This window comes from Hemitrygon akajei, chromosome 20, assembly GCF_048418815.1.
Source record: "Hemitrygon akajei chromosome 20, sHemAka1.3, whole genome shotgun sequence".
NCBI classification, from domain to species: domain Eukaryota; kingdom Metazoa; phylum Chordata; class Chondrichthyes; order Myliobatiformes; family Dasyatidae; genus Hemitrygon; species Hemitrygon akajei.
Genome location: NC_133143.1, coordinates 63,923,113 through 63,936,301, shown reverse-complemented (window position 1 = coordinate 63,936,301; position 13,189 = coordinate 63,923,113). Strand labels below are relative to the sequence as shown.

The 13,189-nt window shown below is 42.1% G+C and overlaps 1 protein-coding gene across 3 annotated transcripts in view; it reads right to left on the bottom strand.

Annotated features, from left to right (window-relative positions):
- The window catches only part of chn2 (chimerin 2), a 251,596-nt gene that overhangs the window by 160,976 nt on the left and 77,431 nt on the right, over positions 1–13,189 (bottom strand). For 2 of the 3 annotated variants that reach the window (XM_073024500.1, XM_073024499.1), the window contains exon 2: positions 6,782–6,904. The exons of the other annotated variant lie outside the window; for it this stretch is intronic. In XM_073024500.1, coding sequence (XP_072880601.1) covers positions 6,782–6,904 — 123 coding nt within the window. The remainder of the gene's footprint in view (positions 1–6,781; positions 6,905–13,189) is intronic. 3 annotated transcript variants of the gene reach the window in all.

Below are 13,189 nucleotides of genomic sequence, written 5' to 3'. Positions count from 1 at the left end.
GATTTAGAATGGAATACAGCAAAAAGATTTGTGATAATTTCCGACGTCCCCAGTTACATGAAGAGAAATACTGCTCTCCTCCTGACATTGCAAACATCTTGAACAGCCAGCAGGCAATCTATTGGCACCAGCTAACTAATGTGAAGCACTGCCTTCCTATATCTGCTTAAAGAGCCCAGAGTCAGCACCATTCCTGTCCAATCTTAAATCCTTAAAGTGAGTGCACAAATACTTCATGACAGCAAGTACACAGACATGTCACTTAATTTTACTTACATAGATGTGAAAGTTCTATATTCTTACTCCAGTAAACAAACTCTCCTGCCCCCCTCCGCCATTTCCCACTCATAGAAACATAGAAAATAGGTGCAGGAGTAGGCCACTCGGCCCTTCGAGCCTGCACTGCCATTCAGTATGATCATGGCTGATCATCCAACTCAGAACCCTGTACCTGCTTTCTCTCCATACCCCCGATCCCTTTAGCCACAAGGGCCATATCTAACTTCCTCTTAAATATAGCCAATGAACCAGCCTCAACTGTTTCCTCTGGCAGAGAATTCCACAGATTCACCACTCTCTGTGTGAAGAAGTTTTTCCTCATCTCGGTCCTAAAAGGCTTCCCCTTTATCCTTAAACTGTGACCCCTCGTTCTGGACTTCCCCAACATCAGAAACAATCTTCCTGCATCTAGCCTATCCAATCCCTTTAGAATTTTATACGTTTCAATAAGATGCCCCCTCAATCTTCTAAATTCCAGTGAGTATAAGCCTAGTCAATCCAGTCTTTCTTCATATGAAAGTCCTGCCATCCCAGGAATCAATCAATCTGATCACTCTGATCTTTTACCTCATTTTGCCTGCCTATTACTAACCCACCCCCCCCCCCCCCCACACACCCGGGTCCCCTCTTCCTTCCTTTTCTCCATTAGTCCACTCTCCTGATTCCTTCCTATGCAGCCCTTTACCTTTCCCCATACACCCGGTTTCACCAATCACCTTCCAGCTAGCCTCCTTCCCCTCTCCCCACATTTTTATTCTGGCATCTTCCCCCTTCCTTCTCAGTCCTGAAGAAGGGTCTCGGCCTAACTGTTTATTCATTTCCATAGATGCTGCCTGACCTGCTGACTTCCTCCAACATTTGTGGTAATATTACTTCATTTGTTGGGTGTGAGTTATATGTACACCTTGGTCCTCAGGGTCACCATGAGTCAACAACAACTCAGTGGCACTCAACAACATCCAAGCATGTGGTTGACTGATGATAAACTGGACGTTAACAGAGGGAAATAAAAGAGTACTTTCAGTGCCGACACCAAAGGGAAGTGGACACCAGACATACAGCATTTGACCAAATGTGCAACATTATGCAGCTCATCTTATTCATTCTTCAGAAAAGACTGTGGTTAGACTCAGAACAAGAGTCCTGAGTTCAGCTGCAGATAATAACATGCCATCAAAGCCATCCAAAAGGTGGAAGACACCAAGAGCAAGTTCTCCATTACTGCCTGATATATTTTAAAAAATCAGCAACACCCACGTTACTTTTTCAAAGTAAATTTACAGTGTCTATAAAATGTATTCACACCCCTTATAAGTTTTAATGTTTTATTGCTTTACAACACTGAATCACAGTGGATTTAATTTGGCTTTTTTTTTATACCGATCAACAGAAAAATACGATTCTTTGGGTCAAAGTGAAAACAGATCTCTACAAACTTTCTTAATTAATTACAAATATAAAACACAAAACAATTGATTGCACAAGGATTCATCCCCTTCAAGTCTGCATTTAGTAAGATGCATTTTTTGGCAGCAATTATTGCCTTGAGTCTGTGTGGATAGGTCTCTATCAGCTTTGCACATCTGGACACTGCAATCTTTCCCCATTCTTCTTTACAAACTGCTCAAGCTCTGTCTGATTACATGGGGATCATTAATTAACAGCCCTTTTCAAATCCAGCTACAAATTCTCAGTTGGATTGAGGTCTGAACTCTGACTTGGCCACTCCAGGACGTTAACTTGGTTGTTTATGTTGTGTGGCTTTGGCTTTATGCTTGGAGTAATTATCTTCCTGGAAAACACATCTTCTCCCAAGCTGCAGTTCTCCCTGTATTTTGCTGCATTTATTTTATCCTCTACCTTCACAAGACTCGCAGGGCCTGCTGCAGAAAAGCATCCCCACAGCGTGATGCAGCCAGAACCACAATAGGGATGGGGTGTTTTTGATTATGTGCAGCATTTGCCTCAAGTCAAACAGTGTTTAGTCTGATGGTCGAAAAGCTCAATTTTGGTTCCATCAGACCACAGAACCTTCTTCTAGCTGACTTCAAAATCTCCCACATGCCTCCTGGCAAACTGTAGGTGAGATTCCATGCGAGTTTCTTGCCCCCCAACAGTGGCTATCTTTTTGCCACTCTCTCATAAAGCTGCGACTAGTGAAGCACCCGGGCAACAGTTGTTGTATGCGCAATCTCCCCCATCTCAGCCACTGAAGCTTGCAACTCCTCCAGAGTTGTCATTGGTCTCTTGGTAGCCTCCTCCACTAGTCCCCTTCTTGCACGGTCACTCAGTTTTTGAGGACAGCCTGCTCTAGGCAGATTTACAGCTGTGCCATATTCTTTCCACTTCTTGATGATTGATTTTGATTGACTTAACTGTACTGCAAGAAATATGCAGTGACTTGGAAATTTTCTTGTATCCATCTCCTGATTTGTGCTTTTCAATAACCTTTTTGTGGAATTGCTTGGAGTGTTCTTTAGACTTCATGGTATATTTTTTTTGCCAGGATACTGATTCACCATGGATGAAGGGCTATCTATGTAGGAGGGAAGAGTTAGATGGAACTTAAAGTTGTAAGGTCAGCACAACATCATGGGCCAAAAGGCCTGTACTGTGCTGTAATTTCTATGTTGCAGTTTTGTAAAACAAGAAGTGTAAAATAGAACTTGAATACTTGATGCTTAATTTGAACAATTTGGTAGATATTAATGCAAATTGTGTTGTATGATTAATATAACATTGACGGGGATAAAGGTTGGCATGAATATGCTGAGCCAGAAGGCTGTTTCTGTTATGTATGACTCAATTCATCATCAGGGATGCCTACCATACAGGTCATGCTCTCTTCTAGCTGCTGCTATTGGAAAGAAGGCGCAAGAGCCTCAGGACTCACAACATCAGGTTCAGGAACAGTTATGACCCCTCAACCATCAGACTTCTGAACCAGAAGGGAGAACTTCACTTGCCCCATCATTGAAATGTTCTCACAACTGATGGACTCACTTTCAAAGACTCTTCATTTCACGTTCTTGATATTTGTTGCTTAGCTGTTTATTGTTATTATTTATTTTTTGTATTTTAACTTTGTTGTCTTCAGCACTCTGGTTGGACACCCAACTGGGGCAGTCTTTCTTTGATTCTATTATGGTTACTATTCTATAGATTGAATCTCAGATCTGTACATGATGGCAACTATGTACTTTGATGATAAAATTTACTTTGAAGTACTCTGTGGCTGTCATTCCTCAATACAATCATATTCCTCTTCAGTATGCAGTGCTGTTGTTACAGATGTCCTGCATGGAGTCTCAGTGGAGTTGTGTACACATGCATGGACCAGTATGGCATAGGGACTAGGGACAGCAGTGGATCAGCACGACATTGAAAGGTGCTCTGAAGTTGCTGAGCCTGGAGTTAGAGGGCAAGCCCAAGCCAAGGACTGGAGATTGGAGAGGCCTGATGTCACCCTCCAACATTCAAATCCAAAATCAAAATACACAGAAAATAGAACTATAATTCAAATATAGCTAATAAAGAAATATTGCCATAGACATCCCTGGAGACCACGTCCTTGGGTATATTCAAAGCAGAGGTCGCTATGTTCTCGATTAGTAAGGCAATAAAGGTAACAAGAAGAAGGCAGGAAGATGGGATTGAAATCTATAATAAAACAGCTGACGGAATGGCAGAGCATATTCGATGGACCAAATGACTTAATTCTGCTCCTTTGTCTTATGGTCTTATCCCATTCCCTGTTTCCTAAAGTCCTAGACAAGATTTTTAGTAAAATAAACCCTCTCTCTGAGATAATAAATAGCCTGTGCTTGGAGTTTAGAATGAGGGGGAAATCACATTAAACCCTATTGAATATTGAAAGGCTCAGACAGAATGGATATGGAGAGGATGTCTAGAAGGGTCATTCTTTTAGAGCAGAGATGAGGCGGAATTTCTTTAGCCTGATGGTGTTGAATTTGTGGAACTTATTGCTACAGATGACTGCGGTGGCCAAGTCACTGGGAATATTCAAAATGGAGATTGTTAGGTTCATGATTAGTAAGGGTGTCAAAGATAATGGGGAGAAGGCAGAAGGATGGGGTAAAGAAGGATAATAAAACAGCCCTCTTGGAACGATGGGGCAGACTCAATGAGCCCAAGGGCCTAATTCTGTTCCTATGTCTGATGATTTTATGGTTTTCTAAAACTTGTAGCAGCCATTACATGGAGAATATAAAAAATAAGGCAACTATGAGAATGGGAATTGGGTACTAACGAAAGTAAACTCAGTTCTTATAAGGTTAGAAGTGCTGGAAGTCCAAGAGTACACTAGATAAATACTCTGAAGGACTTCCAGTTTGTGCAGTGGATGTTGAGAACCTGAATGGAGAAGGTTCCCTACATGAAGATGGGATAGAATGATAGAAAAGATGAACCTTGTATGAGGCAGAATTGCTAACCGAACAATTCCTAATTTCTACAATCATACCATGGTTGCATCACCACCTGTTATGGAGGATTGGAAAAATCTACAGAGGGCTGTAAACTCAGCCTGCTCTATCATGGGCACTATCATGGGCACAAGTCTGCCCACCATTGAGGACATATTCAAAAGGCAATGCCTCCAAAAGTTAGTACCCATCACATACACATACACGCACACGCACAACCAAAATACTTAGGGCAAGAATAAATGATACACTATACATTTCAGAATTCCGGGGGGCCAAAATGCAAGATCTAGCTAACTGCATCATCAATAGCATTTCTGTATTGCTAATGTAACTGTGATTATGAACAAACTTGGAACACTGAGGATAACAGGAACATTACAAAAGCTATTTTTAATTACAAACAAACCTGGCAAGAGCACAACTGCCTCTTTCAAATGTATAAACTTCTGTAATTCTATGCATTAATCATGTTATTATGTCACACAAAGTATATACTGTGAAGGTGTTGCCAGGGTTTTGTGCATGGTAATTATCAAAGCTATTCTTGTATTTGAGGCCCAGAGCCAAACTGAAAATAAAAGCTTTGATCGTCACTTCAGTCACCTACCTATGTTTCAACCAACAAATGGTGAATATTTTCGGCATTTTCCACTCTGCTTGTGATTTCTACTGTCCACTGTACTTATTTTGTTAATATTTTGATTGATTGCTACCACTGTTTGGCAGAGAAAGGCTCATGTCCAGTACAAAGCAACACACACAAAATGCTGGAGGAACTCAGCAGGCCAGGCAGCGTCTATCGAAAAAAATGCAGTTGACGTTTCGGGCCGAAACCCTTCAGCAGTACTAGAGGAAAAAAAAAGCTGAGGAGTAGATTTCAAAGGTAGGGAGAGGGGAGTGAGAAAAACCAGATGACAGGTAAAACCTGGAGGAGGAGGAGGAGGAGGAGGAGGAGGAGGAGGGATGAAATAAAGAGTTGGGAAGTTGATTGATAAAAGAGACAGAAGGCCATGGAAGAAAGAAAAAGGGAGGAGGAGCTCCAGAGGGAGGTGATAGGCGGGCAAGGAGAGGAGGCGAGAGAGGGAAAAGGGGTTGGGATTTGGAGAAGGGGGTGGGGGCATTACCGGAAGTTTGAAAATAAAAAATTGATGTTCATACCATCAGGTTGGAGGCTACCCAAACAGAACACAAGGTGTTGTTCCTCCGACCTAAGTGTGGTGGAGGCGGCCGTGAATGGACATATCGGAATGGGAATGGGAAGCGCAGATGCTCGGCAAAGTGGTCTCCTAATCTAGGCTGAGTTCACCGATGTACAGGAGACCATGGTGAGAGAACTGAACACAGTGAATAACCCCAACAGACTCACAGGTGAAATGTGGCCTCACCTGGAAGGACTGCTCAGGGTCCTGGATGGTAGTGAGGAAGAAAGTGTAGTGTAGGGCCAGGTTAGGAGACTACTTCACTGAGCATCTACGCTCTGTCCACCAGAACAAGCTGGATCTCCCAATGGCCACCCATTTTAATTTCACTTCCCATTCCAATATGTCCATTCTTGACCTCTTCCACTGTTGTGATGAGGCCACACTTAGGTTGGAGGAACAACACCTTATATTCCATTTGGGTAGCCTCCAACCTCATGCATGAACACTGATTTTTCAAAGTTCTGGTAATGCCCCCAAACACACCTCCCCCCCTCTCCATTTCCCATCCCTTTCCCCCTCTCTCACCTCATCTCCTCGCCTGCCCATCACCTCCCTCAGGTGCTCTCTCCCCCTTTTTCCTTTCTTCCATGGCCTTCTGTCTCTGTCTCCGATCAACTTCCCAGCTGTTTACTTCATCCCTCCCAAGCCGCCTGCATTGTGCTGTGCTGAGCATAACTTAAACACCTCACTGCAATTTTTGGTGACGTTGTACTTTATGGGAATGATTGTGGAATATCTTACACCCCAAACTGATAGAACAGGTCTGCATTCAGAGAAAAACAAGCTGCTGGAGGAACTCAGTAGGTCAGAAAACAAGGGTGGGGTGGGGGTGGGGGGAAACAGAAACCGTACGTTTTTGTGCCTCATTACGTCCAGGTGAAGGGTCTTGAGCTGAAAGCCTGCCTGTCCGTTTCCATCCACATATCCCAGGTTCCTCCAGCATCATGCTTGCTGTGCCATAGCTGCCAGTGCAACCTAATGGAGACAAGTGTTACAGCAATTAGCAAGACGCTGTGCCTATTTGCTTGGGCTGCAGACCTGCTCCAGCATTTTGATTATAGCTCCAGATTCCAGTCTCATGGCTCCACAGACCCAAATTCAATCTTGTCAAGAAGACGGCCGAGAAAGCGACTGTTGTTCAGTCTGCTGAAAGCAGCGTCATTATTAACTCTGTGCAGCAGCACAGCCATGTGCAAGACAGGAGCAGAATTGATAAATGAACTGGGGATTACAACACACAGGATTCGTTAAGATAAGGTGATCAACTCTCATTCTTCTTACTTTGGCCATTGGAAGACTTCATTTGTATTTCTCCTCTATTATCTACACTTTATTCCCAGGACTACAAGTTCTGTGCAAGATTCTTGTTTCAGTCTGAGACATACAAAGATTAATGGGCAAAGTGAGTTTGCTAAGAGCTCCAAGCCTCTTTGCGTTCTGAAATGTTTTGGCTATGAAGTTGTCCAGAGAGTAATATCAAACTTTGTTACGTTTTTTAAACAATAAGGAAGACGAGAAAGAGATGGGCAGAGTCATGCCACCACTATTTGCCCAAGGTCAATGAGGAATGGACAATACAGATAAAATGCTGGAGGAGGTCAGCGGGTCAGATAGCATCAATGGAGAGGAATAACTGGTTAATGTTTCAGACCCCCCCCCCCATTAATGTAGAAATTCCAAATCACACTCTGAAATTTTTATTTTTTTTGCAACTGGAAGGCCATCTACAGAGCTGCAAGACACAGGGACCTATCAATAACGCATCCTGCTTTAACCATGGGCATTTTTAACTGCCCACACTGCTCAGCCACAGGACTGAAGATGAGGTGTGCTTTTACTTGCAACAAGTTAAATCCGATAACGTTTGTTCATACTACTGGACCTGGACTTCTGAGGTCAAGAGAGAGAAACTGCCCCAGGGCAACAGCTTTTCCACTTTAAAAACTCTTCTGCACAGGTTTCCTGTCATTGCCAGACATACTGGACAACCACCACTGACTTATAATGAAACATTGCTGAGTGCAAATAAAAAAAGTTTTAGCAGCTGGTATAATTTTCCATAATTTTAAAATCTGTAAATTTGAAAATTAATTTCCAACAATCGATTCTGATCAGATTCAGATTAGTTTATTTATCACGTGTACATTGAAACTTGCAGTAAAATGCATCGTTTGTGTTAATACCCAACACAACCCAAGGATGTGCTGGGGGCAAGCCTGTAAGCGTTGGCACGCATTCTGGCACCAACACAGTATGCCCACAATGTTCAGCAGAACAACACAACAACAAGGGCAAAACAAAAACGAGAGATTCTGCAGATGCTGGAAACCCAAAGCAACACACACAAAATGCTGGAGGGACTCAGCAGGTCAAGCAGCATCTATGGAAATGAATAAGCAGTTGGGCTGAGACCCTTCTTCAGGACTCAAACAACAGAACAAGCATCTTTCCTACCCTCCCACCCACTCACACACGTAGACATAACTTTGTGGCCCAGAATCGCAGAAATCAAACCTTCAGAGTCATCGACCCAGGGGTTTCAGCTTCAGCCATCAACCAGTGGACTCACTGGGCTTATTGCTTCTTCAGTTTTCAAACTTCAGGCCTGCTGGATCCCTACACTTTGACCTCTGAACTCTGCCATCTTGATGATCTGGGGGGGGGGGGGGGGATGAGAAGAGGGATCACCGGCCCTCTTGCCTCCAGCCTACATGATCCTTCAACCCCAGGACTTGCTGACCTGGGGGAGGGCAGGGGGTTGCTATGTTCTCAGTCATTGATCATGCAGATTGCTGGTCTTCGTCCTCAGCCTAACGGGCACACAGCCTTCAGAAATACTTAGAGCAATTTGGTTTGCTCTGATATTTCATACATTAGTATTTGTTGCAGAATGGCCTTTATTTCAATTCAAAGTTTCAGCTGTGGAGTCAATACATTTCATTCCTGGTGAGTGTAATCTGTTTCCGGAATTGAATTTCACAGTCCACAAGGCAATCATTTGGCTGACTGCCTGTGCTGCTTCTGAGAATGATCGAGTTAGTCCATCTGCCTGGATTTCAAATATTTCTTCTTACACTCCGTGGCCATTTCATTAGGTACCTCCTGCATTGTACTGTTGCCACAAATCAACAAATTTCATTTTTTTCTGTCTGTCAGTGATAATAAACCTGAGACTGAATCTGATTTCCTTAGAGGACATATTCAGTCCATCCTAAACCAATGGAGCTGACACCATTACTACTGTGGTCTACGGTACACTCTCGGTGGTCACTTCATTTGGTACAGAAGTGGAACCTGGTGTGGTTTTCTGCTGCTGTAGCCCGTCCACTTCGTGCTTCAACGTGTTGTGTGCTCAAACAAGCTCTTCTACACACCACTGTTGTACTAAGTGGTTATTTGAGTTACCGTTGCCTTCCCGTCAGTTTGAACCAGTCTGGCCATTCCCTTCTGACTTCTATCATTTAACAAGGCGTTGTTACCCACTGAACTGTCACTTTTTTTTTTAAAGCTATTATTAATGCTTTTTGAGTTAGTGATTTAGATGCATATCATATTATTACTGAGTTAAGTATTGTATGTAAGGAGTTTTTGCTACAACAAGTGTATGGGACATTGGAAAAAATGTTGAATTTCCCCATGGGGATGAATAAAGTATCTATCTATCTATCTATCTATCACTGGAAGCAGTTTGTTTTTTTTCACACCATTTTCTATATATACTCTAACCGAGGAGTCCATGGATCACAGGTTGGGAGTCCCTGCTCCAGAGGCTGTTGTGCATGAAAATCCCAGGAGATGAGTAATTTCTGAGATACTCAAACCACCCCGTCTGGCACCAACAATCATTCCTCAGTCAACGTCACCGAGGTTACATTTCTTCCCCATCCTGATATTTGGTCTGAACAACAAATAAACTTCTTGACCAAGTCTGCATGCTTTTATGCACTGAATTGCTGCCACATGGGTGGGTGATTAAATATTTGCATTAATAAGAAAGTGTACAGTTTACCTAATAAAGTGGCCACTGGGTGTAGCTCCACATTTTATCAACCCCAGGTGATCTATGCTATTGACCTCAGAAACAGGAGGTATTTAACATTGTTATGATTTTTGCTAGTCTGAATATATCATAAATGTATTATAATATCAGGCTTCCAGCCACACCCACACAGCTACTCAAAATGTGAGAAACAAACAGTACTTAACACAACACATCCACCTTTTTCACAAGAAGGTTTCAGTTCTCAAGTTCTGTTAAAAAAAACCTTAAACCCACCATTAACTCTAATTTTAAGCCATTAATACTTTATATAGAACATAGCAGTACTGTACAAGCATTTAGGCCACAATTTTGCGGCAGGCTTTTATCCTATTCCAAGATCAATCTAACCCTTCCCTCCTGTGTTACCCTTGACTTTTATTTCATCCTTGTGCCTATTTAAGAGTCTCTTAAATGGCCCTAATGTATCTGCCTCTACCATCTCCCTGGCAGTGTGCTCCACACATTCTGTGTAAAAAATCTAACACTGACATTACACCCCCCCCACCCCCCCCCACCAACTATACTTTCCTCCACTTACCTTACAATTTATGCTCCTCTCATATTAGCCATTTCCACCCTGGGAAAAAGTCTCTGCCGTCTGTCCGCTCTATCTCTACCTCCCATCATCTTTTTGCACCTTGATCAAGTCATCTCCATATGTAGTTTTCAGTAAGACACAGTTACAGCAGAATATTTGGGAGGAACAGAGACAGTTGAATAGAAACTAACTTTCTGGACTTAACCATGCATTTATACTTGCAGGAGCGTCTTGTCGAATTACTTGCAGTCCAAATAATGAATAAAAATTATTTTTTAAGAAGTTCACCAAATCTGAGACAGCTGCTACATATTTCATAAGGATTTTGAGGAGATTTAGTAAAAGTCTCAATGTACCGAGGAGAGCATTCTAATTAGATGCATCATTGTCTGCTTTGGGAGGGGGCCATAGGAAGGGACTGGAAAAACCTGCAGAGGGTTGAAAGCTCAGCCAGCTCTGAGCCTCCCTACAATGGAGGACATTTCTCAAAACAGGCAGCATACATCATTAAGGACTCGCACCACCCAGAACATACTACATCTTTTCTTTTTGCTATTATCATCACAAAGGAGGTACACACATTTTAGAAACAGCTTCTTCTCCACTGCCATCAGATTTCTAAAAAGACAATGAACCCATGTACACTACCTCAGTATTTTTGCTTATTTGGGACAATTCTTAAGGTCTAAAAAAATCTTTGTTTAGTTGAGACATGATGTCGCTTAATTGGGACGGAAGACTGTTACCAAGCAGTTTCTAACTAGTATCAGTCGCGCACACTCGCATGGCCATTAGACATTACACCATGATTAAAGCGAACAGTTTTTAAAATTGTGTCAGTTGTGTTTGCTCGTGTTTTAAAAAATACATTTGCGATTGTAATTTATCATTTTTTAATGTATTGAACTGTACTGTTGCCACGAAACAACAAATTTCATGATATATGTCAGTGATAATAAACCTGATTCTACTTTTTTATCTTCCACAAAAACAGAGGCAATAATTTGAATGTGAACTTATACATGATATCCCCGATGAGTCTTTTGCACAAGGTGATATACAACATGGTTCTTAATTTCACAATGGGTGCCTCTGCACTTTTCCATTCAAATCATAAAACCTGCCATGCATTTACCATGAAATACACACCTTAGCAATATTTTCCACAAGTTGAAATGGAAAGATTATTTTGTGGGAGAGTAAAACAATTAACACTTTCCTTCACGTCATACATATATATCAACCACAGACACGAAGCACACACAACTCATACCTGACCCAAAGCAATGAGCTATAAGTCGATGAACAACATCCTGACACACAGTGGCATGCAAAAGTTTGGGCACTCCTTGTCAAAATTTCTGTTACTGTGAATAGCTAAGCGAGTAAAAGATGATCTGATTTCCAAAAGGCGTAAAGTTAAAGATGACACATTTCTTTAATATTTTAAGCAAGATTACTTTTTTTTTATTTCCATCTTTTACAGTTTCAAAATAACAAAAAAAGGAAAAGAGCCCGAAGCAAAGGTTTGGGCACCCTGCATGGTCAGTACTTAGTAACACCCCTTTGGCAAGTATCACAGCTTATAAACTCTTTCTGTAGCCAGCTAAGAGTCTTTCAATTCTTGTCTGGGGATTTTCACCCATTCTTCCTTGCAAAAGGCTTCTAAGTTCTGTGAGATTCTTGGGCTGCCTTGCACATACAGCTCTTTTGAGGTCTAGCCACAGATTTTCGATGATGTTTAGGTCGAGGGACTGTGTGGATCATGGCAAAACCTTCAGCTTGCGCCTCTTGAGGTAGTCCATTGTGGATTTTGAGGTGTGTTTAGGATAATTATCCTTTTGTAGAAGCCATCCTCTTTTCATCTTCAGCTTTTTTACAGATGGTGTGATGTTTGCTTCCAGAATTTGCTGCTATTTAATTGAATTCATTCTTCCCTCTACCAGTGAAATGTTCCCCGTGCCACTGGCTGCAACACAAGCCCAAAGCATGATCGATCCACCCCCATGCTTAACAGTTTTCATGAATTCTGCACCCTCTTTTCTCCAAACATACCTTTGCTCATTGCAGCCAAAAAGTTCTATTTTAACTTCATCAGTCCACAAGACTAGTTTCCAAAATGCATCAGGCTTGTTTAGATGTTCCTTTGCAAACTCCTGACGCTGAATTTTGTGGTGAGGACACAGGAAAGGTCTTCTTCTGATGACTCTTAAATGAAGGTCATATTTGTGCAAGTGTCGCTGTACAGTAGAACAGTGCACCACCACTCCAGAGTCTGCTAAATCTTCCTGAAGGTCTTTTGCAGTCAAACGGGGGTTTTGATTTGCCTTTCTGGCAATCCTACAAGCAGTTCTCTTGGAAAGTTTTCTTGGCCTTTCAGACCTCAACTTGACCTCCACCACTCCTGTTAACTGCCATTTCTTAATTAAATTACAAACTGAGGAAACAGCTACCTGAAAATGCTTTGCTATCTTCTTATAGCCTTCTCCTGTTTTGTGGGCATCATTTATTTTAGTTTTCAGAGTGCTAGGCAGCTGCTTAGAGGACCCCATGGCTGGTGATTGTTGGGACAAGGTTTGAGGAGTCAGGGTATTTATAAAGCTTTGAAATTTGCACCACCTGGCCTTTCCTAATGATGACTTTGAGCAAGCCATAGCCCTAACAAGCTAACAACATACAC